General features: G+C 49.1%; 1 protein-coding gene across 4 annotated transcripts in view; it reads right to left on the reverse strand.

The window, feature by feature from the left end:
* The window catches only part of DHRS12 (dehydrogenase/reductase 12), a 40,952-nt gene that overhangs the window by 9,999 nt on the left and 13,049 nt on the right, over window positions 1–17,904 (reverse strand). For 2 of the 4 annotated variants that reach the window (XM_040266974.1, XM_040266977.1), the window contains 2 exons: window positions 13,088–13,180; window positions 11,774–11,855 (listed from right to left, as the gene is read on the reverse strand). In XM_040266974.1, the coding sequence (XP_040122908.1) occupies window positions 11,774–11,855; window positions 13,088–13,180 (175 nt within the window). Of the gene's footprint in view, window positions 1–11,773; window positions 11,856–13,087; window positions 13,181–13,772; window positions 14,119–17,904 lie in introns of those variants that run through there. The other 2 variants (XM_040266976.1, XM_040266975.1) reach the window with 2 other exon arrangements.

Raw genomic sequence — 17,904 nt, forward strand, 5'->3', positions numbered from 1 at the left:
CAGCTACACCCCCAAGCAGATCTGAGCCATCATGCACGTTTTTTGCCTCTTGGGTCTCCAGCTTTGTCATTTCAAAACACATGTGTCACTCTTCGCATACAGCAAGCATTTCTCCTCCCTCAGAAGGAGATGAAGCCTCTCTTTCCGGCCATAAGCAGTTTAGAATCCTCCAGCCTCCTAGCCTCCCTTCTGAGGCCCCTCCTATGTACCTTCCGCATCTTTTCAGGCCAGCAAAGAGAAACACAAGAAAAATCTGCGAAATGCCCTGTATAACTCCCTTGTTCCTACCCCCTCCTGCCTATCAAAGCTGTAGCCTTGTACAGCTTTTTCATGCCCCATCTACTGCTAAATGGATGCTCCCCAATTTTATCAATCTCTGATTAAAGCCAATAAAAATTTTTTTTAAAAATTGCTCAATTAATAACACAAAAATGTATAAGCAATATGTATGCATATTTTCGGGGTCCCCTGGTGACTCAGATGGTAAAGAATCTGCCTGCAGTGCAGGAGAGCCAGGTTCAATCCCTGGGTGGGGAAGATCCCCTGGAGAAGGGAATGGCTACCTACTCCAGTACTCTTGCCTGGAGAATCCCATGAACAGAAGAGCCTGGCGGCTACAGTCCATGGGGTCACAAAGAGTTGAACACAAATGAGCAACTAACACTTTCACTTCATGTATATATTTATATATTTTTTAATGAAAAGAATTGGAATTAAGACAATCCCAAAGAGGTTCTGTGACTTTTCCAAGTTCCCAGCAAGTCCATGCAGAGTGGAAAGCAGATGGCAAATCTTTTTTTCTTTTTAATCTCTCTTTCCTTGAGTCATTAAACCGCAGAGTCCCAGCCTACTGAAGTGCCAAGGGAGTAGGAACGAGTCCATTGTCTGCAAGTCACTGTTCCCTGGGGATGAACTTGGTGCCAGGAGCTCCTCGCCCAGCTCACAGATCCTACCACGGGCCCGCTGTGAACACAGGCACTAATGCCACTCTCCTGCCCCAAAGCCCTTCAATGCTCCAGGCTCCCAATCAGATTAAGCAGAAAACTCCTCGGCCTGGCGTGGTGGACTTCTTCCAGAAATGTGCCCCCCACCTTTAGGGGTGACCCCGTATCCTGTTTATCACAACACACATCGAGTTGTGACCCTGGGCCTGGCACTGTCTGAGCCATGTGGCCTCGACCACATGGACAGAGCAGACTGAGTTAGAGGGGACCTCGACCTTAGCAGGAGACCCAGGTTTAATCGCTGGGTTGGGAAGACCCTGGAGAAGGAAATGGCACCCCACTCCAGTATCCTTGCCTGGGGAATCCCATAAACAGAGGAGCCTGGTGGGCTACAGTCCACGAGGTCGCAAAAGTCAGACACGACTAAGCGACCAGCACTTTCTCTTCTTCCTGATCCGAGCTGCGCCAGTCGAACTCTCCCTCCAAGCATGTGGACACAGGACCCTTGACTCAGCGGCCCCCATATTTGGCCCGTGGGTATGGACAAGCAGACACGGGGAGGGCTGGGATGGAGTCTGTGGACAACGGTCCCAGAGAAACAGGGAAAGTTCGCCTGGTCCTCATGCTCTCCTGTCCTGTCCCTGACGCCCCCCCAAAGCCCAGCTGTGCCTCCACCACTGAGTTCTATGAAGGCCATCCTTGCGTCCTCCTCCAAGAGATCAATTCTGTTTAGTCAGCTTGTGTGGGTTCCTGCTCCTGGTAACCAGACAATCGCTGAGACACTGGGCTTGTCTTAGCTAGAAAACCCACTCACTCGCCTGCGCCATCAGCTCATGGGAATATCCCTGGGAAGACACAGGCAGGCTCTGCTGGAAACGGCTGTGGGTGTCTGGCCATTTCAGTCCTAACGTGAACCAGTTCTGTAACTTCTGTTCCTCCGAGACCGACTAGCTAAGACCAGGGACTTTTGGGGGATTCTGAGCTTTGATGTGGAAAGAAAAAAAAATAAAGGAGAAGCTATTTTAGAGTCTGGGCTCCTGGGGGAGGCAGGCCTGGGTGTAGGGAAGACACCTTCAGCCATGGGGTAATGTGCCCGAGCTAAGTCCTGCTCCCAGTAATAAGGAAAGTGATTCATTATCATTATGACTCATTAGTATTTTAAATTTACACAATGCCTTCCTTCCAAGGAACTCATTATGTCGATGGAAGTTCATTACAAGAAGGAGATTTGGGAGTGGATTTATGTTGGACACAGTCTTCTAAATACAGCAACAAGGACCTTTATGACATGCGTACATGACTTGAAGCAAATCTCTCTATATAAGCTAATTAGGAAGGGATGCTAAACTGTGTCAAGCCGGGCGATGCTGGAGGAGAGATGCGTAGTCCTCTTAAAGCATTCCAGAAACCACAGTTCCACCCAAATATTAAATTTATGGTGTCCCTGAAACCGTACCATAGCACGGGTATGATATATTTCAATAGCATTAAAATAATTGTTCGATGAGAAAAATATACTGCAGTGTTCACACTTAGCAGGGAAAAATGATTGGAGAGCCTATTAAAAGAAACCTTTAAAACCAGCTTGAATTAAAGCCATTTTGGTTACTAGGTGGGTATATTTGGGTCCATGCTTTACCAATTGTACTATCTGCTGGGGAAAATAATTGTCCTTCTACCCCTGGGAAGTTATGGTGTGGATTTTAAAGGAGCAGACAGCTGCATGGTGAACACCATTTGGTACTTGTCCCATGGGTACAGTAACAAAAACATCCCACAGTGAGCCCTGGGGCCTCACACACTCACTTTACAAATTATATAAAGACCATTTCAAAGATCATATTACGGGGAAAAATGGCAGCACGGAGTCCCAGAGAAAATGAGGAAGCAGGACTCAAGCTGAGTCCTGCTCTCAGTAACAAGGAAGATGATTCAAGTCATTGACTTCCCGTGGGGTATTTACTCTTGGTTTGGGGTCAGACAGCAGTGAGGGGGAGTTAGATCTCTTCCCCGTGCCCCCAGCCTCAACGTCCCCCTCTCCCTGCCACTTCCAGTTCCACGTTTAAAATACCAGTGGCTGCATGCGTGCTAAGTCACTTCAGTCGTGTCCAACTCTTTGCGACCCCATGGACTGTAGCCCATCAGGCTCCTCTGTCCCTGGGACCCTCCAGGCAAGAATACAGGAATGGGTTGCCATGCCCTCCTCCAGGGGATCTTCCTGACCCAGGGACTGAACCCGTGTCTCCTATGTCTCCCATACTGCAGACAGATTCTTTACCCCTGAGCCACGGGGGAAGCCCCTTTAAATGCCAGTCCCAGTACTAAGTACTGTGAGGGATCCTTGCCGCAGGGTGCTCACCAGGCATTAACACGTCATCATGTAATGAGCCTATACCTGCAGCGAGGTCAGTGCTGTGCAGAAGTGTGTGGACTGCTGTGAGCACACGGGGTGGGGTGGGGGTGCGTCAGAGCCACAGGAGCGACAAGATGACGTCCAAGCTAAGATTGAAAGGGGAGGCAGAGTGCTGGGAGGGGGCAAGGGTGGGAAGGAGGGGACCAGGCGTGGGGTGCAGTCTGTGCAAAGAGCCTGGGGGTGGAGGGTTCACTCAAGGGTGGTTGAAGCCGAGAGCAGCCAGAGAGCCTTGTTTAAACGTGGGGACGGACCTCTGTGAGCTCTAATGGGAAGGAGCCATTGGGGGGTGGGGGTGGGGCTGCCTGGCACCTGTCTTGGGCTCCAGGTCACCCACAGAGGTGCAAATGTCATCACTTCCTTGTTCTCCCCAGGCCACCCGAGGTCTGAGCCTGAGGACTCTTGTCGTTTAGTCGCTCAATCGTGTCCGACTCTTTGGGACTCCATGGACTGTAGCCCAACAGGCTCCTCTGTCCATGGGACTTCCCAGGCAGGAATACTGGAGTGGGTTGCCATGCCCTCCCTCCTCCAGGGGATCTTCCTGACCCAGGGATCGAACCCAGGTCTCCTGCATTGCAGGCAGATTCTTAACCCCTGAAGCCACCAGGGAGGCCCGCGCCTCAGGATGCTAGAGGCTAAAGCAGTGTTTCTGGTGCAGGATGACTGATTCTGCTCCCTGCTGTCACGTCTGAGAGGGAGGCTGTTGCTACTACACCTGGGACACAGTGAAAGCTCCAGCTTTACAGCAGGGAGAGCGCAGGCTCATTAAAAGCATGAAGGTGCTTAATTGGGATTTTGTTTTTAAGATTCCTCAAATGAGCACTTGCTCGAATGGCTGTGGGTAGCACTCCTTGAAAAACACCCATGGAACCCCAACCAGATCCTTAGACAAGGCTCTGAGCCCCCAGGACAGGATGGGGCCGGGCACCTTGCTGGCTCCCTGGATTGGGGCCAGTGCTCCTTGGCTGGGAGAGTGCGAGAGTGGTGCCCACGGGGCCCCAAGAAAGATCACCCCAGCCTGGGCACTGCAGCAGCTCAGATACCACCCTGGAGAGGCAGGCAGGGCAGGTGTGTGTGTGTGTTGGCGGGGGTGGGGGGGGGGTTCCAGCCACACCATGGCCCAGGGGCTCAACTCTAGAAGGTTTTTCTGCCTCATCCCAAACAGCCTCGATAGCAGCAGAAAACCAAAGCCGATGGGTGAGTGACCTCTGACTTCTGGGACTCTGACCCCGACCTCTGCACAGCGCTGCACTGATGGAAGGTGCCACCGTGTGTCCTCCTCGCCAGCTGGCAGTGCTGAGCACCCGCTGCCCCCAAGCCTGAGCCGGGTGACCTGTGCTCTCAGCTGGAGAGAAGACAGAGCCCTTTCTAGGAGCGCGTGGATTACCAAGGAGGGCACCTCAAATCCATCGTAATAGAGGATCTGCTTCTCACCAAGAAACAGACTTACTGTGCCCAGAGCTAAGATGCTGTCCTTTCTTTTTGCTTTATCTTATATATCTTTACATACAGTAAAACTCGTGTGCGTCTGAGTGTGTGTCTAGCTCTATGCGCTTTTGCCGATGGAGAAGGTTGGGTAACTAACTATGCATTACATTGTAGAGTGATTCAGAATCATCCATCACCCCAAATATTTCCTCACAGTCACCTGGACCCTTTGTGGTCACACCCTCCTTGCATCCCTAACCCCCAGCAACCACTGATCTGTTCCCAGTCTCCAGAACGTCATGTAAATAGAATCGTATGATGCATCCTTTCGAGCCTAGCTTGATTTTCGCCAAAGCATTGAAGATTTATCCACATTGCTGCAAATGTCCGTGTTTTGTTCCTTTTTCTTGTGGCACAGCATCCCGTGCTGTGGAAGTACCACAGTTTATTCGCCAGTTGAAGGACAGCTGGGTTGTCTTCAGTTTAGGGTGATAAGGAATAAAAATAAGGTAGCTATAAACATCCGTGCTCATGTTTCTGTGTGAACATCTGATTTCTCCTGGGAACATAGCTTCCAACTCCTTATTTAACCCTTGCTTCTAGCCTGTAAAGATATCATGATCTCATTTTACAGAATGGGGACGTGAGGCTTGGGGAGGTTGAGGCAGTTTGTATATGTCACTGGAGGAGCTGGATCACAGGCTGAGCTCCTCGCAAGGGCCAGGCAGTGCCTGCCCTCAGTGACTCATGCCCTTTACTGGAAACCACCTATTGATGGGTGACTTCTATGGTGCTAAGACAGAGTCACAGAGAGTGCTCTGGGAGCCAAGAGCAGGAGCCCTGGCCAAGCTCCAGGCTAGGGGTGCTCTCAACCAAGTCAGAGAAGTGAAAGTGAGCCAGGAAGGGGACATTCCAGGCAGAGGTGCCTTAGAGATAAAAGCACGGAGGTATCTAGTAATGGAGAAGGCAATGGTACTCCGCTCTAATACTCTTGCCTGGAAAATCCCATGGATGGAGGAGCCTGGAAGGCTGCTGTCCATGGGGTCGCTGAGGGTTGGATACGACTAAGCATCTCCACTTTCCCTTTTCACTCTCATAGATTGGAGAAGGAAATGGCAACCCACTCCAGTGTTCTTGCCTGGAGAATCCCAGGGATGGGGGAGCCTGGTGGGCTGCCGTCTATGGGGTCACACAGAGTTGGACACGACTGAAGCGACTTAGCAGCAGCAGCATCTAGTAATGGGCTGACTGGGGGCTTCCCTGGGGGTCCATTAGCTAAGACTGTGGTGTGCACAGCATGGGGTGCGAGTTCAATCCCTGGTCAGGGAACTAGATCCCACATGGGATCTAGCAACTAAGACCCAGCACAGTCCAATAAGTACATATTTTTAAAATAATAATAATGCAGTGGCCGAGGACCCATGTTGGGAAATAATGGCAGCATGTCTGGGCAGATAGGGGAGGTACAATTACAAAGCACTGCGATTCCAGGTCAAGGGATTTGGGTGTTACAAAAATATTAGCTAACATTGCTGTAGTGCTTACTATTCCCAGGTACTGTCTCTCTCTGGGAATCTTGAAAGTTTGGGAGCTGGAAGGTTTCAGGAACCAAGGATTATTGACAAGTGAGAATGCCTGGTGCCAAACACATTCAGTGTCTGAGGGCATATCCCTCAAAAGTGCTGTTCTCTAGGGTCTGGACCCCAGCTCCCTTCATGGATGAAAAGAGAACTTACTGTATAGTTACTGAAATTGTTTGTGTGTCTGATTCACCCTTTGGACCAGAAGTCCCTATAATTTCTGATTATCACTGACACAGCTTACAGTGTGTGCTCTATAAATGTTTACTGAACAGACAAAATATTTTGTTCATTAAACATTTCAGGCTAATAGTTAACCACATCTTTAACTCAGAGGACCCATTTCCAAAGAATTAGAATGTAATAAAACAGACCCTTGTTGCAGATTACTGTTTGACCATATTCACCCCCTCTTCCCCACCTTCCTGGGAGGAGTATGTTTCCCTGACTCTTGATTCGGGGCTCTGTGAAATGACTTGTATTAGTGGTTAGATGTTAGCAGGTCTGAAGCAAGCAGGGACTGGCAAGGTGCTTGCACACTTGGGCTTCTGCTCTTGCTGCTGGAACATACTCTGGGCAGCCTAATGGTCCAAGGAGGATGCAAGGATTTGGAACATAATGTAGACACTATTTGCCGAGATACCCTGCTGAGCCCAGCTGAGGTTAGTCCACCCAACAGACCTGCATAAGAGTCAGCAAGAAAGACATGTTTATTATTGTGTGCCTCAGAGATCTGGGGGATGTTTGTTATGTAGCAAGAGCTGACAGATACAACCCTATAGCAAAAATGTACCAACTATAATTTTATTTAGGAAGGTGAATCACAGACATAGTTTCAAACTATTTCTGACCCTGTTTCCTTGTCTGTGAAATCTGTAGAGTTGTTAGGAGGACTGAATGAGATAATTCAAGAAAAGCAGTGCAGCCCTGGCATGTGGAGCGTGTCTGGTGTGTACATTATTACCATTAGTATCGTCACTAGTACATTAAGGTGAGGGCTTCCCGGGTGGCTCAGCAGTCAAGAACCTGCCTGCCAGTTCAGGAGTCGCAGGTTCAATTCCAGGGTCAGGAAGATCCCCTGGAGAAGGCAATGGTAACCCACTCCGGTATTCTCGCCTGGGAAATCCCATGGACAGAGGAGCCTGGCAGGCTACAGCCCACGGGGTCGCAAAGAGTCAGACGTGACTTAGTGACTAAACAACAAACACATATTAAGGTGTTTCTGGACCCTGGGTCCCTGCTTTCAGTAGCATTTCCCATTGGGTGTGGATCTATGCCAGCAGTAGAGAGCTCCAGATCACAGAATGTGAAGTGAGCAGAACATGAACATTTACTGTACATACTGAATATACTGCTTATGTATGGGCTTCCCCGGTGGCTCAGTGGTAAAGAATCTGCCTGTAATTCAGGAGCCACAGGAGATTTAGGCTCCATCCCTGGGTCACGAAGATCCCCCGGAGCAGGGCGCGGCAGCCCACTCCAGTATTCTTGCCTGGAGAATCCCACGGACAGAGGAGTCTAGCAGGCTACTGTTCACAGGGTCGCAGAGTCGGACATGACTGGAAGCGACTTTGCACACACATTCACGCACACACGGTATATGTATGGCCTTCCAAAATGACCTCAACTGAACTTCCCCACTTGCTACCAAACGGCTGAGGCACCCCGCCTGTTTATTACAGCCAATTAATTGGTGACACAGCAGTTCTGGAGGACGTGGACAGCGTCCTCGTCTTGCGCCCCGTGGGTGAGAGGGGCTGAGACATGGGTGAGAGTTTTAATCGGCTGGAGCTCGGGCTGTGGCCGTCTGCCAGCACAGCACTCAGCCAAGCGCCACCGCCCCCTCCCCACATCTGTCTTCCCTCCTCGCAGACTCTTAATGCCGCTGAATGCTAACAGGCAAAATGTATGTGCTTGGAGAAGACCCAAAACCCAGGAGCAAGAACAGCAACCCAACAGAATCTGTCTCATGAGATCGCTTCACCTCCACGCTTCATCTCCCCACAAAGCTACCCCAGGCAGTTCCTTTTTGTTCCGGGAGAGTGAATGATGAAAACCTCTCCAGGCCCCACCCACACCCACAAAAGGAGAAGGAGAGTGATTCCAAACTGTATCTAATTCATGTACTATGATATTGTCACGTGGAGCCACACAGTCACAGGTTCTGACAGCATCTCAGTGATCCTCCACCAAACCTAAGAGTTTCCAAACCCTTAGAACCTGGCGATAAATTCTGCAGATGCTAGTATCGTCTTGTCCTCAGGGTTATCAGGAATCTACTGACGTTTGCCTGAGGACTGGAGGTATTTCTAGTGGCCCAACTGAATCTTAGAAAACAGAAAACAACTTAACCCGTGTTGCATAATCGGGCTGGGAAAACATGTTTCGTATTAGAAAGGCAGCCAGCAATTTCCTAGGACTCAGACAGAGGTCTGAGCTGTCCACTGGGCTCCGGACCTGCTCAAGAATAATAATATTTGAACCTCCTTGTATCTCCTCATCTGTGAAGCAGAGAGACGTCTACCTGCCCTCCCGTCACTGAATTGCCTCTGTGTATATTGGACTCCATCTTCCCCTCTGGAGAGGATGAATAAATATTAAGCATGAGAATTATCAGGCTTCTAAGAGAAGTTGGAAAGATCAATGTTTCTAGCACAAGTAGGAAATGAAAATGAAGAGCTATCAAGGTCCTTGGAAGCAGACCCGATCCATACAAAAGTACAACATAACCAGCTGTGTAATGAAAAAGGCAAAAAATAAAAGGAAGTTCCCTGGCAGTCCAGTGGTTAAGACTCAGCACTTTCACTACTGTGACCCGGGTTCAATCCCTGGTTGGGGACCTAAGATCCCACAACCCATGCAGTGCAGGAAAAAAAAAAAAAAAAGGCAGTCTTGGAGTCCATCAGATCTACCCACATTCTCAATCAATGCAGATTCCCAGGGGGTCCTCTAAGCAGTGCCCCAGCCTCACACCATGCTTCCCCAGCATGGCAGGTCTCCCCGCTCCCAGGCTCCCTTAGCCCTTATTTCACATTAAAGCAGTTTCAGATCTGAGGGAGGAGATGCTGGGGGAGAGGCTGGCAGAACCTGTCCTGGTTATAAACATGGGCTCTGGAGGCAGACGGACCTGGCTTCAAACTGTGGCTCCTCCACTTGACCTTGGGCAAGTTACACAAGCTCCCTCAGTCCTAGCTTTTTCATCTGTAACTGTACAGGCAGGAATACCTCCACTACAGGGTGGTGCTGCGGGTTCAATGACGTGCATACACCTCCCACCCCCTAGGGCCTAGCACGCAGCACACACCCAGTGGAATGAAGTTGGGTGGTGGATGGGTGGGTGGGAGGCAACAGAGCTGGCTTTGTCTTGTGCAACCCCTTGTACTTTTTGAACAGAGGAGCCCCCACTTTTGTTTGCCACTGGACCCTACAAATCACAAAGCTGATCCTGAGGTGCAGCTAACCTAGGAAGCCAGCTGCTAGGACCCCAGGAGTCCCTACCATCCAGGAGAGTCAGAAGGCAAACCCTGGCATGACCCCACATTTGTGTACTTCTGGTACTTTGGGCAAGGATACCGCATTTGGAACAAAGCAGAAGATGGGAATATTTTGTCCTAAACCTGCAGCGTTTCATAGCAAGCTCCCAGAGACTCGTTTAAAAAGAAAGAAATGCAACCTCAGGGCTGGGCAGAAGGGTCCTGCTCCACTCCCTATGTTCCCCTCCTCCTGGAGAGAGAACAATGAGCAACCCCCTTCGGCTCCTTCCTTCCTCCATCCCAAGGAGGTCAGCACTCCAGTAATAAATGTAGTACATTTGGGAGCAAGAAACTGGGCTTCCCGGAAGGGGTTGGTGGTGTCTGTCTGGGATTATCCAGTCACAACAAAGCCAGCAAGGCTGTCTAATTCTGGGGGTTCAGCATTAAGGAAGCCATCTGGCTCTCACCTGAGCCACACACACTTCAACCAGCCTTATCAGCAACAGTGACTTAGGGCTTTCATTCATTATTATTCTACTGCCTTACTCTTCACACTGTTCAGTTCTTGGGTGGGAAGAGGTTGCTATTTAATGGTCACCCTCAATGACCCCAGGAGCCACAGGAACCCCCACTATTCATCTTGTGACTTAGGATTAATTAAAACGCCTTATTAAAAGCCTCACTTCCTCAGAGGAAGTGGTATGGTCACCGGGGAGAATCTGAGATTCATTGCCTCTCCAAGGTGAAATCTCTCCAAGGCACTGAAATCGTCTACAGACGGTCCCCGATTTACAACAGTTTGAATTACGATTTTTCGATGGTGTGAAAGCAATATGCATTCCTTAGAAACTGTATGTTGAGTGTGGGGTTTTGAACTTTTCCGGAGCTGGTAATAAACGGTAAGGCGCTCTCAGGATGCACGGCAAGCTCCCAGTCAGCCAGGCAATCACAAGAGCGAGCAACCTGCACAGTTACCGCCACTCTGGACCAGACAAGCACTGTGTTTCTCACTTGCAGCACAATATTTAATAAACACGAGCAACGCAATACTTCATTATAAACTAGGCTTTGTGTTAGATGATTTTGCCCAACTGTAGGCTAACATTAAGTGTTCTAAGCCTGTTTAAGGTTGGCTGGGCTGAGCAAGGATGTTCCGTTGGTTAGGTGGATTAATGCATTTTCAGTTTACAATGTGGTCAACCTACGCACAATGGGTTGACTGGGACCTCAGCCCATCCCAAGTTGAGGAAGATCTGTACTCCAGATCCCTTGGTTCAAGAAGGAGAAAAATCCAAAGAGGTTAAAATCCTGGCCCATTGGTTCTCAAACTTAAGTGTGCATCAGAATCGTCTGGAGGGCTCGTTCAAACACAGATTTCTCAGCTCCATCCCAGTTTTGGATTTAGTGGATCTTGGGGTGAGGCCCAAGAACGTGCATTTCCACCAAGTTCCCTGGTGATGGTCCAGGAACCCCACTTTGAGATTCACTGACCTGGCACGAAATGCGTTGGCCTGTTATTACAGAGCAGGGAGGGTCTGGAACCCAGGGGTCCTGTGCTCCAGATAAGCGAATGCCTTTCTAGGTCCATGCTCTCGGCTCATGGCTGCTCCTTCCTCAGCCCTGGCTGGAAGTTCTCTTTGCTACAGTTTTCATACTTGCCCTCTCCACCTAAGGTGACCCTGCCCTCCTCACCAAAGTCATGTCTATAATGAGCCTTGAGCTTCCTAGGGAAAAAATCACTTTAAGAATAGTATTTCTGGCACTAACACATATTATAAAAAATAAGACAAGAGTGTTTTATGAAGAAAAGATAATGCATTTAAAGATAAAGTGAATACAATCATGCTATGCACCAAGAACTCCAAAAGTTTATCACTACTTTTCTGATCTTCTCCATTTATCTTGCTAAAAATAAATAATAGAACCGCTTACACTTACCTAGAGTGTTGGTAGCAAAGTTTTTTTCGAGTCCATCTTCCGTGAGCTCCCTCTTATTGACCATGCAACCTGCATTATTGATCTAGAAATTACAGTTCCCATTTCAAAATAAAGGAAAATAGGGCCAAGGGACGTGTTTCCACATCCCACAGCTCCACGCCACCACTGGTCCCACATGTGTATGATGACAATTCACGTTCTGCTCTCCTGTCTCTTCACACCAAAACCACTGTGCAGCTGACTCAGCCATGGGACTATGCAGAGACCTCCAATGACTAAGGCTTGGCCAGGCAACCTAATTCACAGTAAAGCGCCCTGGAAATGTGTCTAGACCAATGCTATCCAGTAAAAGTATGTAATTTCAAGTTTTCTAGAAAGTAGTCACATTAAAAAGGTAAAAAAGAAAAACAGCTTCTCAGAGTTATCTGAAGTACTGTCTCCCAGGCTGCAGTCCTCATTTTGCCCCAAATAAAATGTAACTCACCAAAAAAATAAATAAAAACATAAAAAGAAACAGGTAGAATTGATTTTAATGATGTATAATATTTAACTCACTATATCTAAAATAATAGCATTTCAAGATGTAATCAACATAAAAATGTAATCAATATAAAAATGTTAGTTTACTTTTGTGTTTTTTTACCCTAAGTCTTCGACTTTGGTGGATTTTTACACTAATGGAAAAGCTCACTTTGAACCAGCTGCATTTCAAATGCTCTGTAGCCATACTGGACAGTGGAAGACTAGACCTGGGTCTGAACGAACATTTTGGAGCACATGAGAAACTTTGGGCAGAAAAGTAGCTCAGCTCAAAGCAGAATATGTGGGAGGAGCAGAGGGACACCAACCCACCTGAGTCTTCCAACTGTCTCCGTGGAGCAACTGACTGTGATGCTAAAAGCTTTGGTTGTCTGCCAGAGGTGTTCTTTTGGACTAAGCTTTTTAATTTTCCCCCTGAGCCTCTAATTTTAATACATCAATCCCCAAATCTGCAGAGTTCACAAATGGCAGTACACAAATCATTTTATGAAAAAACGGAACCTTTCCATCACCCCCAAAGACCCAATATAGGGTCCCTTCCTTTACTCACACATCCAAGCAACATGGTTAGAATGACTCTAATGAGTGAACCTGGTGATATGAACAGGCTTCCCCATAAAAGAGTCTCACTCAGGTGTCACCACAAAGATACACACACACACACTCACACACACACACACACACACACTCACACACACACACACACAGTCTTCATCCACACAGAGAAACACGCATGCATGATATTTATCCCCTACTTATGTTTACAAAGCTCACCAAGACATTGAGGGTATGTTCCTGCTTGAAATTTTCAACAAATGTCCAGATTGACTTGGGAACAGACAGGTCCACAATATGCAGAAAGATGTTCTAAACCAGAAAACAAAAGAAGTTGTAAAGCTTTTTTTAAAAAATGTACTTTTTTCATTAAAAGGGGTTTAAAAAAAATCATTTGGAATGATATAAAATGGAAAGTCTCACTGCTCAGAAGTACATCATTGTTGACAATTTCTTATGGATCACCCAGAAATACTTCAAGTACATACAACACTTATACATACATGCTTTAGGCATTATATATAAACATATATATATACACTAAGCATTATATATACACAGGTGTATGTGTAGCCCCTTTCCATATAAATAGATTCAGACTATACATTGTTCCATATCCTTCTTTTTCATTTAACAACGTTTTAGAGATTTTTTTTCCCTTAAATATAAATCTACCTTATTTCTTCTAATGGCCGCAAAACATTGCATGGATGTGTCACAGTTTCCTACCAATCATTTGGGGGTTTTTTGTCAATATTTTGGTCCTAACAGAATATCTTAGGGCACATCAGAACTATGAGATGACAACTTCCTCCGTGACTCAGTCCTTGCTTACGATGTCAGTCTCAGCCCTGTGCTATAGTTACACAGCCCCACTCCCCGACCCCACCTGCCGTAGACTCACAACTCCCTGATGGAGGAGCCACATCGAGGGCGCCCCACGGCAGCGGTGCACACCCAGCCATGCATGTAAATGAGCAATGCACTTTGGCTGTTGGGCCCTTTTTCCCAGCACATAAATGAAACTTGCATTCTCAGCACCCACTGAACGTCCCTGAGTTCAACGTCACTGAATGTCACTGAGGCTCAGCGTCCCTGAACTCCAGCAGGCGTCAGAAACTTATCAGCAACCCAGGGTGGAGATTTCTGCTGCTGGAAACTGACCTCCAGACAAGCCATAAAATCCATGATAAAGCAGAGCTCAGTGCCCTGCCTCCGTTTCCCCAGCAACTGAGCCACTGAACCCAAGGAAGAATTTCTACTGATCTTAAAACATGTTGCCTCATCCTGAGACTAAGGCTCAGAGAATGAGAAACGTTATCATTGACTCAGAAGGCCTGTAATGAGCTTGAATGCCTTGTTCGGCTTAAGCCTGGCGTAACTGAGTCTTCCTCTGCCTTCAAGGGAGATGAAAGCACTGTCCGTACAGGACTACACTCTTCTCAAAAGTCTCTGAAGGCCCTTGCCCAGCCAGAGGGAACACGAGGCTGCTGACTCACACCAGAGTCAGCCATGAGCCTCTACCCATGAGGGCAGGCCAAGTCCAGACACCTAATCCTTTCATTCCAAGGCCTTCCCTGAAATCACTGTAGGACCCCCTCCCACCCTGCAGGGTTGCGAAACACTCACACAAAATCCAGGTTTGAAAACCAACAAAATTCAAGTGAGCTAAAATCAATTTTACTCTGATCATCCCACAGTCTCCTTGAGTTTCCTAGAAGCACCCAAGGCATCTCAGCAGCAGGGAACAGGGAAATCAGCCATGGATCCTGGTGAAATGAAACATCTTGAAAAGGTGAAAGGAATCGTCTGGCTCCCTCTGCAAGAAACTAGGAAGACAGAAGCTCCCAGAAGAGGCCAGCTGTCCTCTGTGACCAGGAGAAGGAACCAGCCAGGTGCTGGTGTGTAAAAAACCCAGGGACCCGGGTTGGAACCCTGGCCTGGAAACTAGATCCCACATGCTGCAATAAAGAATTCGAACGCTGCAACTAAAGACAGTGCATGCTGAATGGAACCTGAACAAAATAGTATCACCTCTAATTTTCAGATGAGGAAACTGAGGTTCAGGAAAGCTAAGCGCACTGTCTAGCCCACAAGGCTTCAGTGAGGGCAGAGCCCAGCTCCTCCCCTCATCCCCCAGACAAATCTTCACAGACAGAGAGGAGCAGCTGATCCTGGGGTTCCCTCCTCTGTCCTGCACACCTGCTCCTCCAGCAGCCTACCCACCCCCCAACCTGCTGCTGCTCCATCTGCTGCCCACAATTAAGGGGCCCACAACTCCAAGTTTTAAGCTTAAAAAAAAATTTTTTTTTAATTGGAGGATAATTGCTTTATCAACAATTTGCCAATAAAGGTCTGTCTAGTCAAAGCCATGGTTTTTCCAGTAGTCATGTATGCATGTGAGAGTTGGACTGTGAAGAAAGCTGAGTGCCGAAGAATTGATGCTTTTGAACTGTGATGTGGGGAAGACTCTTGAGAGTCCCTTGGACTGCAAGGAGATCCAACCAGTCCATCCTAAGGGAAATCAGTCCTGAATGTTCATTGGAAGGACTGATGCTGAAGTTGAAACTCCAGTACTTTGGCCACCTGATGCAAAGAGCTGACTCACTGGAGAAGACTCTGATGCTGGGAAAGATTGAAGGCGGGGGGAGAAGGGGATGACAGAGGATGAGATGGTTGGATGGCATCACTCACTTGATGGACATGAGTTTGAGCAAACTCCGGGAGTTGGTGATGGACAGGGAGGCCTGGCATGCTGGGGTCGCAAAGAGACAGACGTGACTGAGCAACTGAACTGAATTGCTTTATAATGTGTTGGTTTCTGCCATACAACACCGTGAATCAGCCATAAGTATACAATGTCCCCTCCCTCGTGAGCCTCCCTCCCACCCCCTGTCCCACCCCTCTAGGTCATCACAGAACAGCAGAGCCTGGAGGCGGCACTGAGTCAGTGAAACCACACCTCCTGGGATGGGCAGAAGTTATCGCCAGCCCTGGACCGCTGAGCTCTCAGTGAGTGCTGGAGACCACTTACACAGATGAAAGAGGAGAGGGTTTGCCGGGGGTTTGTGTGTGGGGATGGGGGCTCCCTCTCCACACCCCAAGAAACATGCTGGATCCTGCTTTCAGTTCTTCCTCCCAAAGATGGTGCCGTTGGGTATAAGGAGGGCTCAACAGCATCAGCAGAACCATACTGGCATCTTTTTCTATATAAATTCACTTGGTAAAGAATGTAGCCGAGCCCACGGTGGGCTGGAATTCAGGCAAGCCCTCCCCTGCCCGTGGCCCGAGATCAGTTTCCCATTAAGTCCTGCAGCAGCGCCGCCCAAAGTTACCGGCAGGCAGGCAGCCAGCCAGCCTTCCATCTCAAGAACTGCAGCCCCCAGATCGCAGCCCACTTGCAGAGGAAGGTTTAGAGACCTTTGTGCTCACAGCTGGCACGAAGCCTCCAGGGGCATCTGATGGTGAGAGGCTGCCAAGTGAGAGGGAGAAGGACAGCCCCTTGCCTTGAAAACATTACTTCCAGATAAAAGATAACCCTCATGGGCAGAGGCGGACTACTCCATTCTAGACTGGGGTGAATTTTTTTCCTCTTGGCCATGGCCCACGCCTGTGGGAGTGGAGTGCTGTCCGCCCCTCAGCTGTAGGCAGTGCATAGAGAGGCAGCAGGCGTGGGGGCTGTCGGAGGAGCGGGGGTACAGGACAGAGGAGGGAACTCCAGGTGGGCCTGGAGGCAAGACGCTCTCGGTGGACGTGCACGGGGCCGGTGGTCAGTGCCGGCCAGCCTGCTCCCCTCCACGGGACCCGGGGGTTTCCACCAGGGCCAGCTCCTTGGGGAAGCAACTGCACAGGCGCACAGACCCCACATCCAGGCCCTGCTTATGCTAACGCTCTGCCTTCACTGTCCTGCAAGCCTTAGGTTTTGTTTTAATTTTCAACTGGTGGACCAATGTTTTGTTGGTTTCTGCCATACAACAGCATGACTCAGTCGTAAGTATACAATGTCCTCTCCCTCTTGGGTCTCCCTACCACCCCACATCGCACCTCTCTCGGTCATCAACAGAGCACCGAGCTGAGCTCCCTGTGTTATACATCAGCTTCCCATACTGTCTATTTTACGCATGGTAACGTATATGTTTGGGTTTCCCTGGTGGCTCAGACAGAAAAGAATCTGCCTGCAATGCAGGAGACCTGGGTTCAATCCCTGAGTTGGGAAGATCCCCTGGAAAAAAGAATGGCTACCCACGCCAGTATTTTTGCCTGGAAAATCCCATGGACAGAGGAGCCTGACCGGCTACAGTCCACGGGGTCACAGTGTCGGACACGACTGAGCGACTAACACTGCTACTTTCAATGTCTATGTTTCCACGCTACTCTATCCCACACTTGCCTTTCTCCACTGCGTCCACATCTCTGTTCTCTGTGTGCGCATCTCTATTCCTGTTCTGCAAATAGGTTCAGTGAAGTCAGAAAGAGAAAAACAAGTATAATAACACACGTACATGGAAGTCTTATGCTTTGTATACCAGGGTCCCCACTGATTTTGCACTGGGGCCCTGCAGATTATGTAGCCTGTCCTGGTTCCAAGTGTGTCAGAGCAGGAAGCCCACAGAACGGTAAGCCAGCTTTGAACACTCTCGATAGGAAGCGGCTCTCATCAAGGCCAAAACGTCATTTGCGGTCCTTCTTTATCCGAAGGCCACCGAATCGGTTTACAGCTTGGCTCACCCTGAGTCCCCTGGACATGTCTCAGGGACGCGGCCTCCTTCTTGGGGGAGGGACCCCGGCAGGGCCCTGTCTGTGTCATGTCGCCCAGGCAGGCCTTCACTGGGGGAGTGGGGGTCACCGCCCCCATCACCCAGGTCCGGCCCAGGCTTTGAGAAGCACGGCTCCGGCTCTGTGGGCTGAGGCCACCTCCCAAGCAGAAGCGTGAACAGAGCCCTGCCAGCTCGGGTGCAGGAGCGTGGCCAGGAGTCCCGCCCCCGCACTGCCATGCCCTGCAGGCAGGAAGCCCCCCGCAGGAGAGGCACGGCCGC

The sequence above is a fragment of the Oryx dammah genome, unplaced genomic scaffold, assembly GCF_014754425.2.
Source record: "Oryx dammah isolate SB20612 unplaced genomic scaffold, SCBI_Odam_1.1 HiC_scaffold_24, whole genome shotgun sequence".
In the NCBI taxonomy this organism is placed as follows: Eukaryota; Metazoa; Chordata; class Mammalia; order Artiodactyla; family Bovidae; genus Oryx; species Oryx dammah.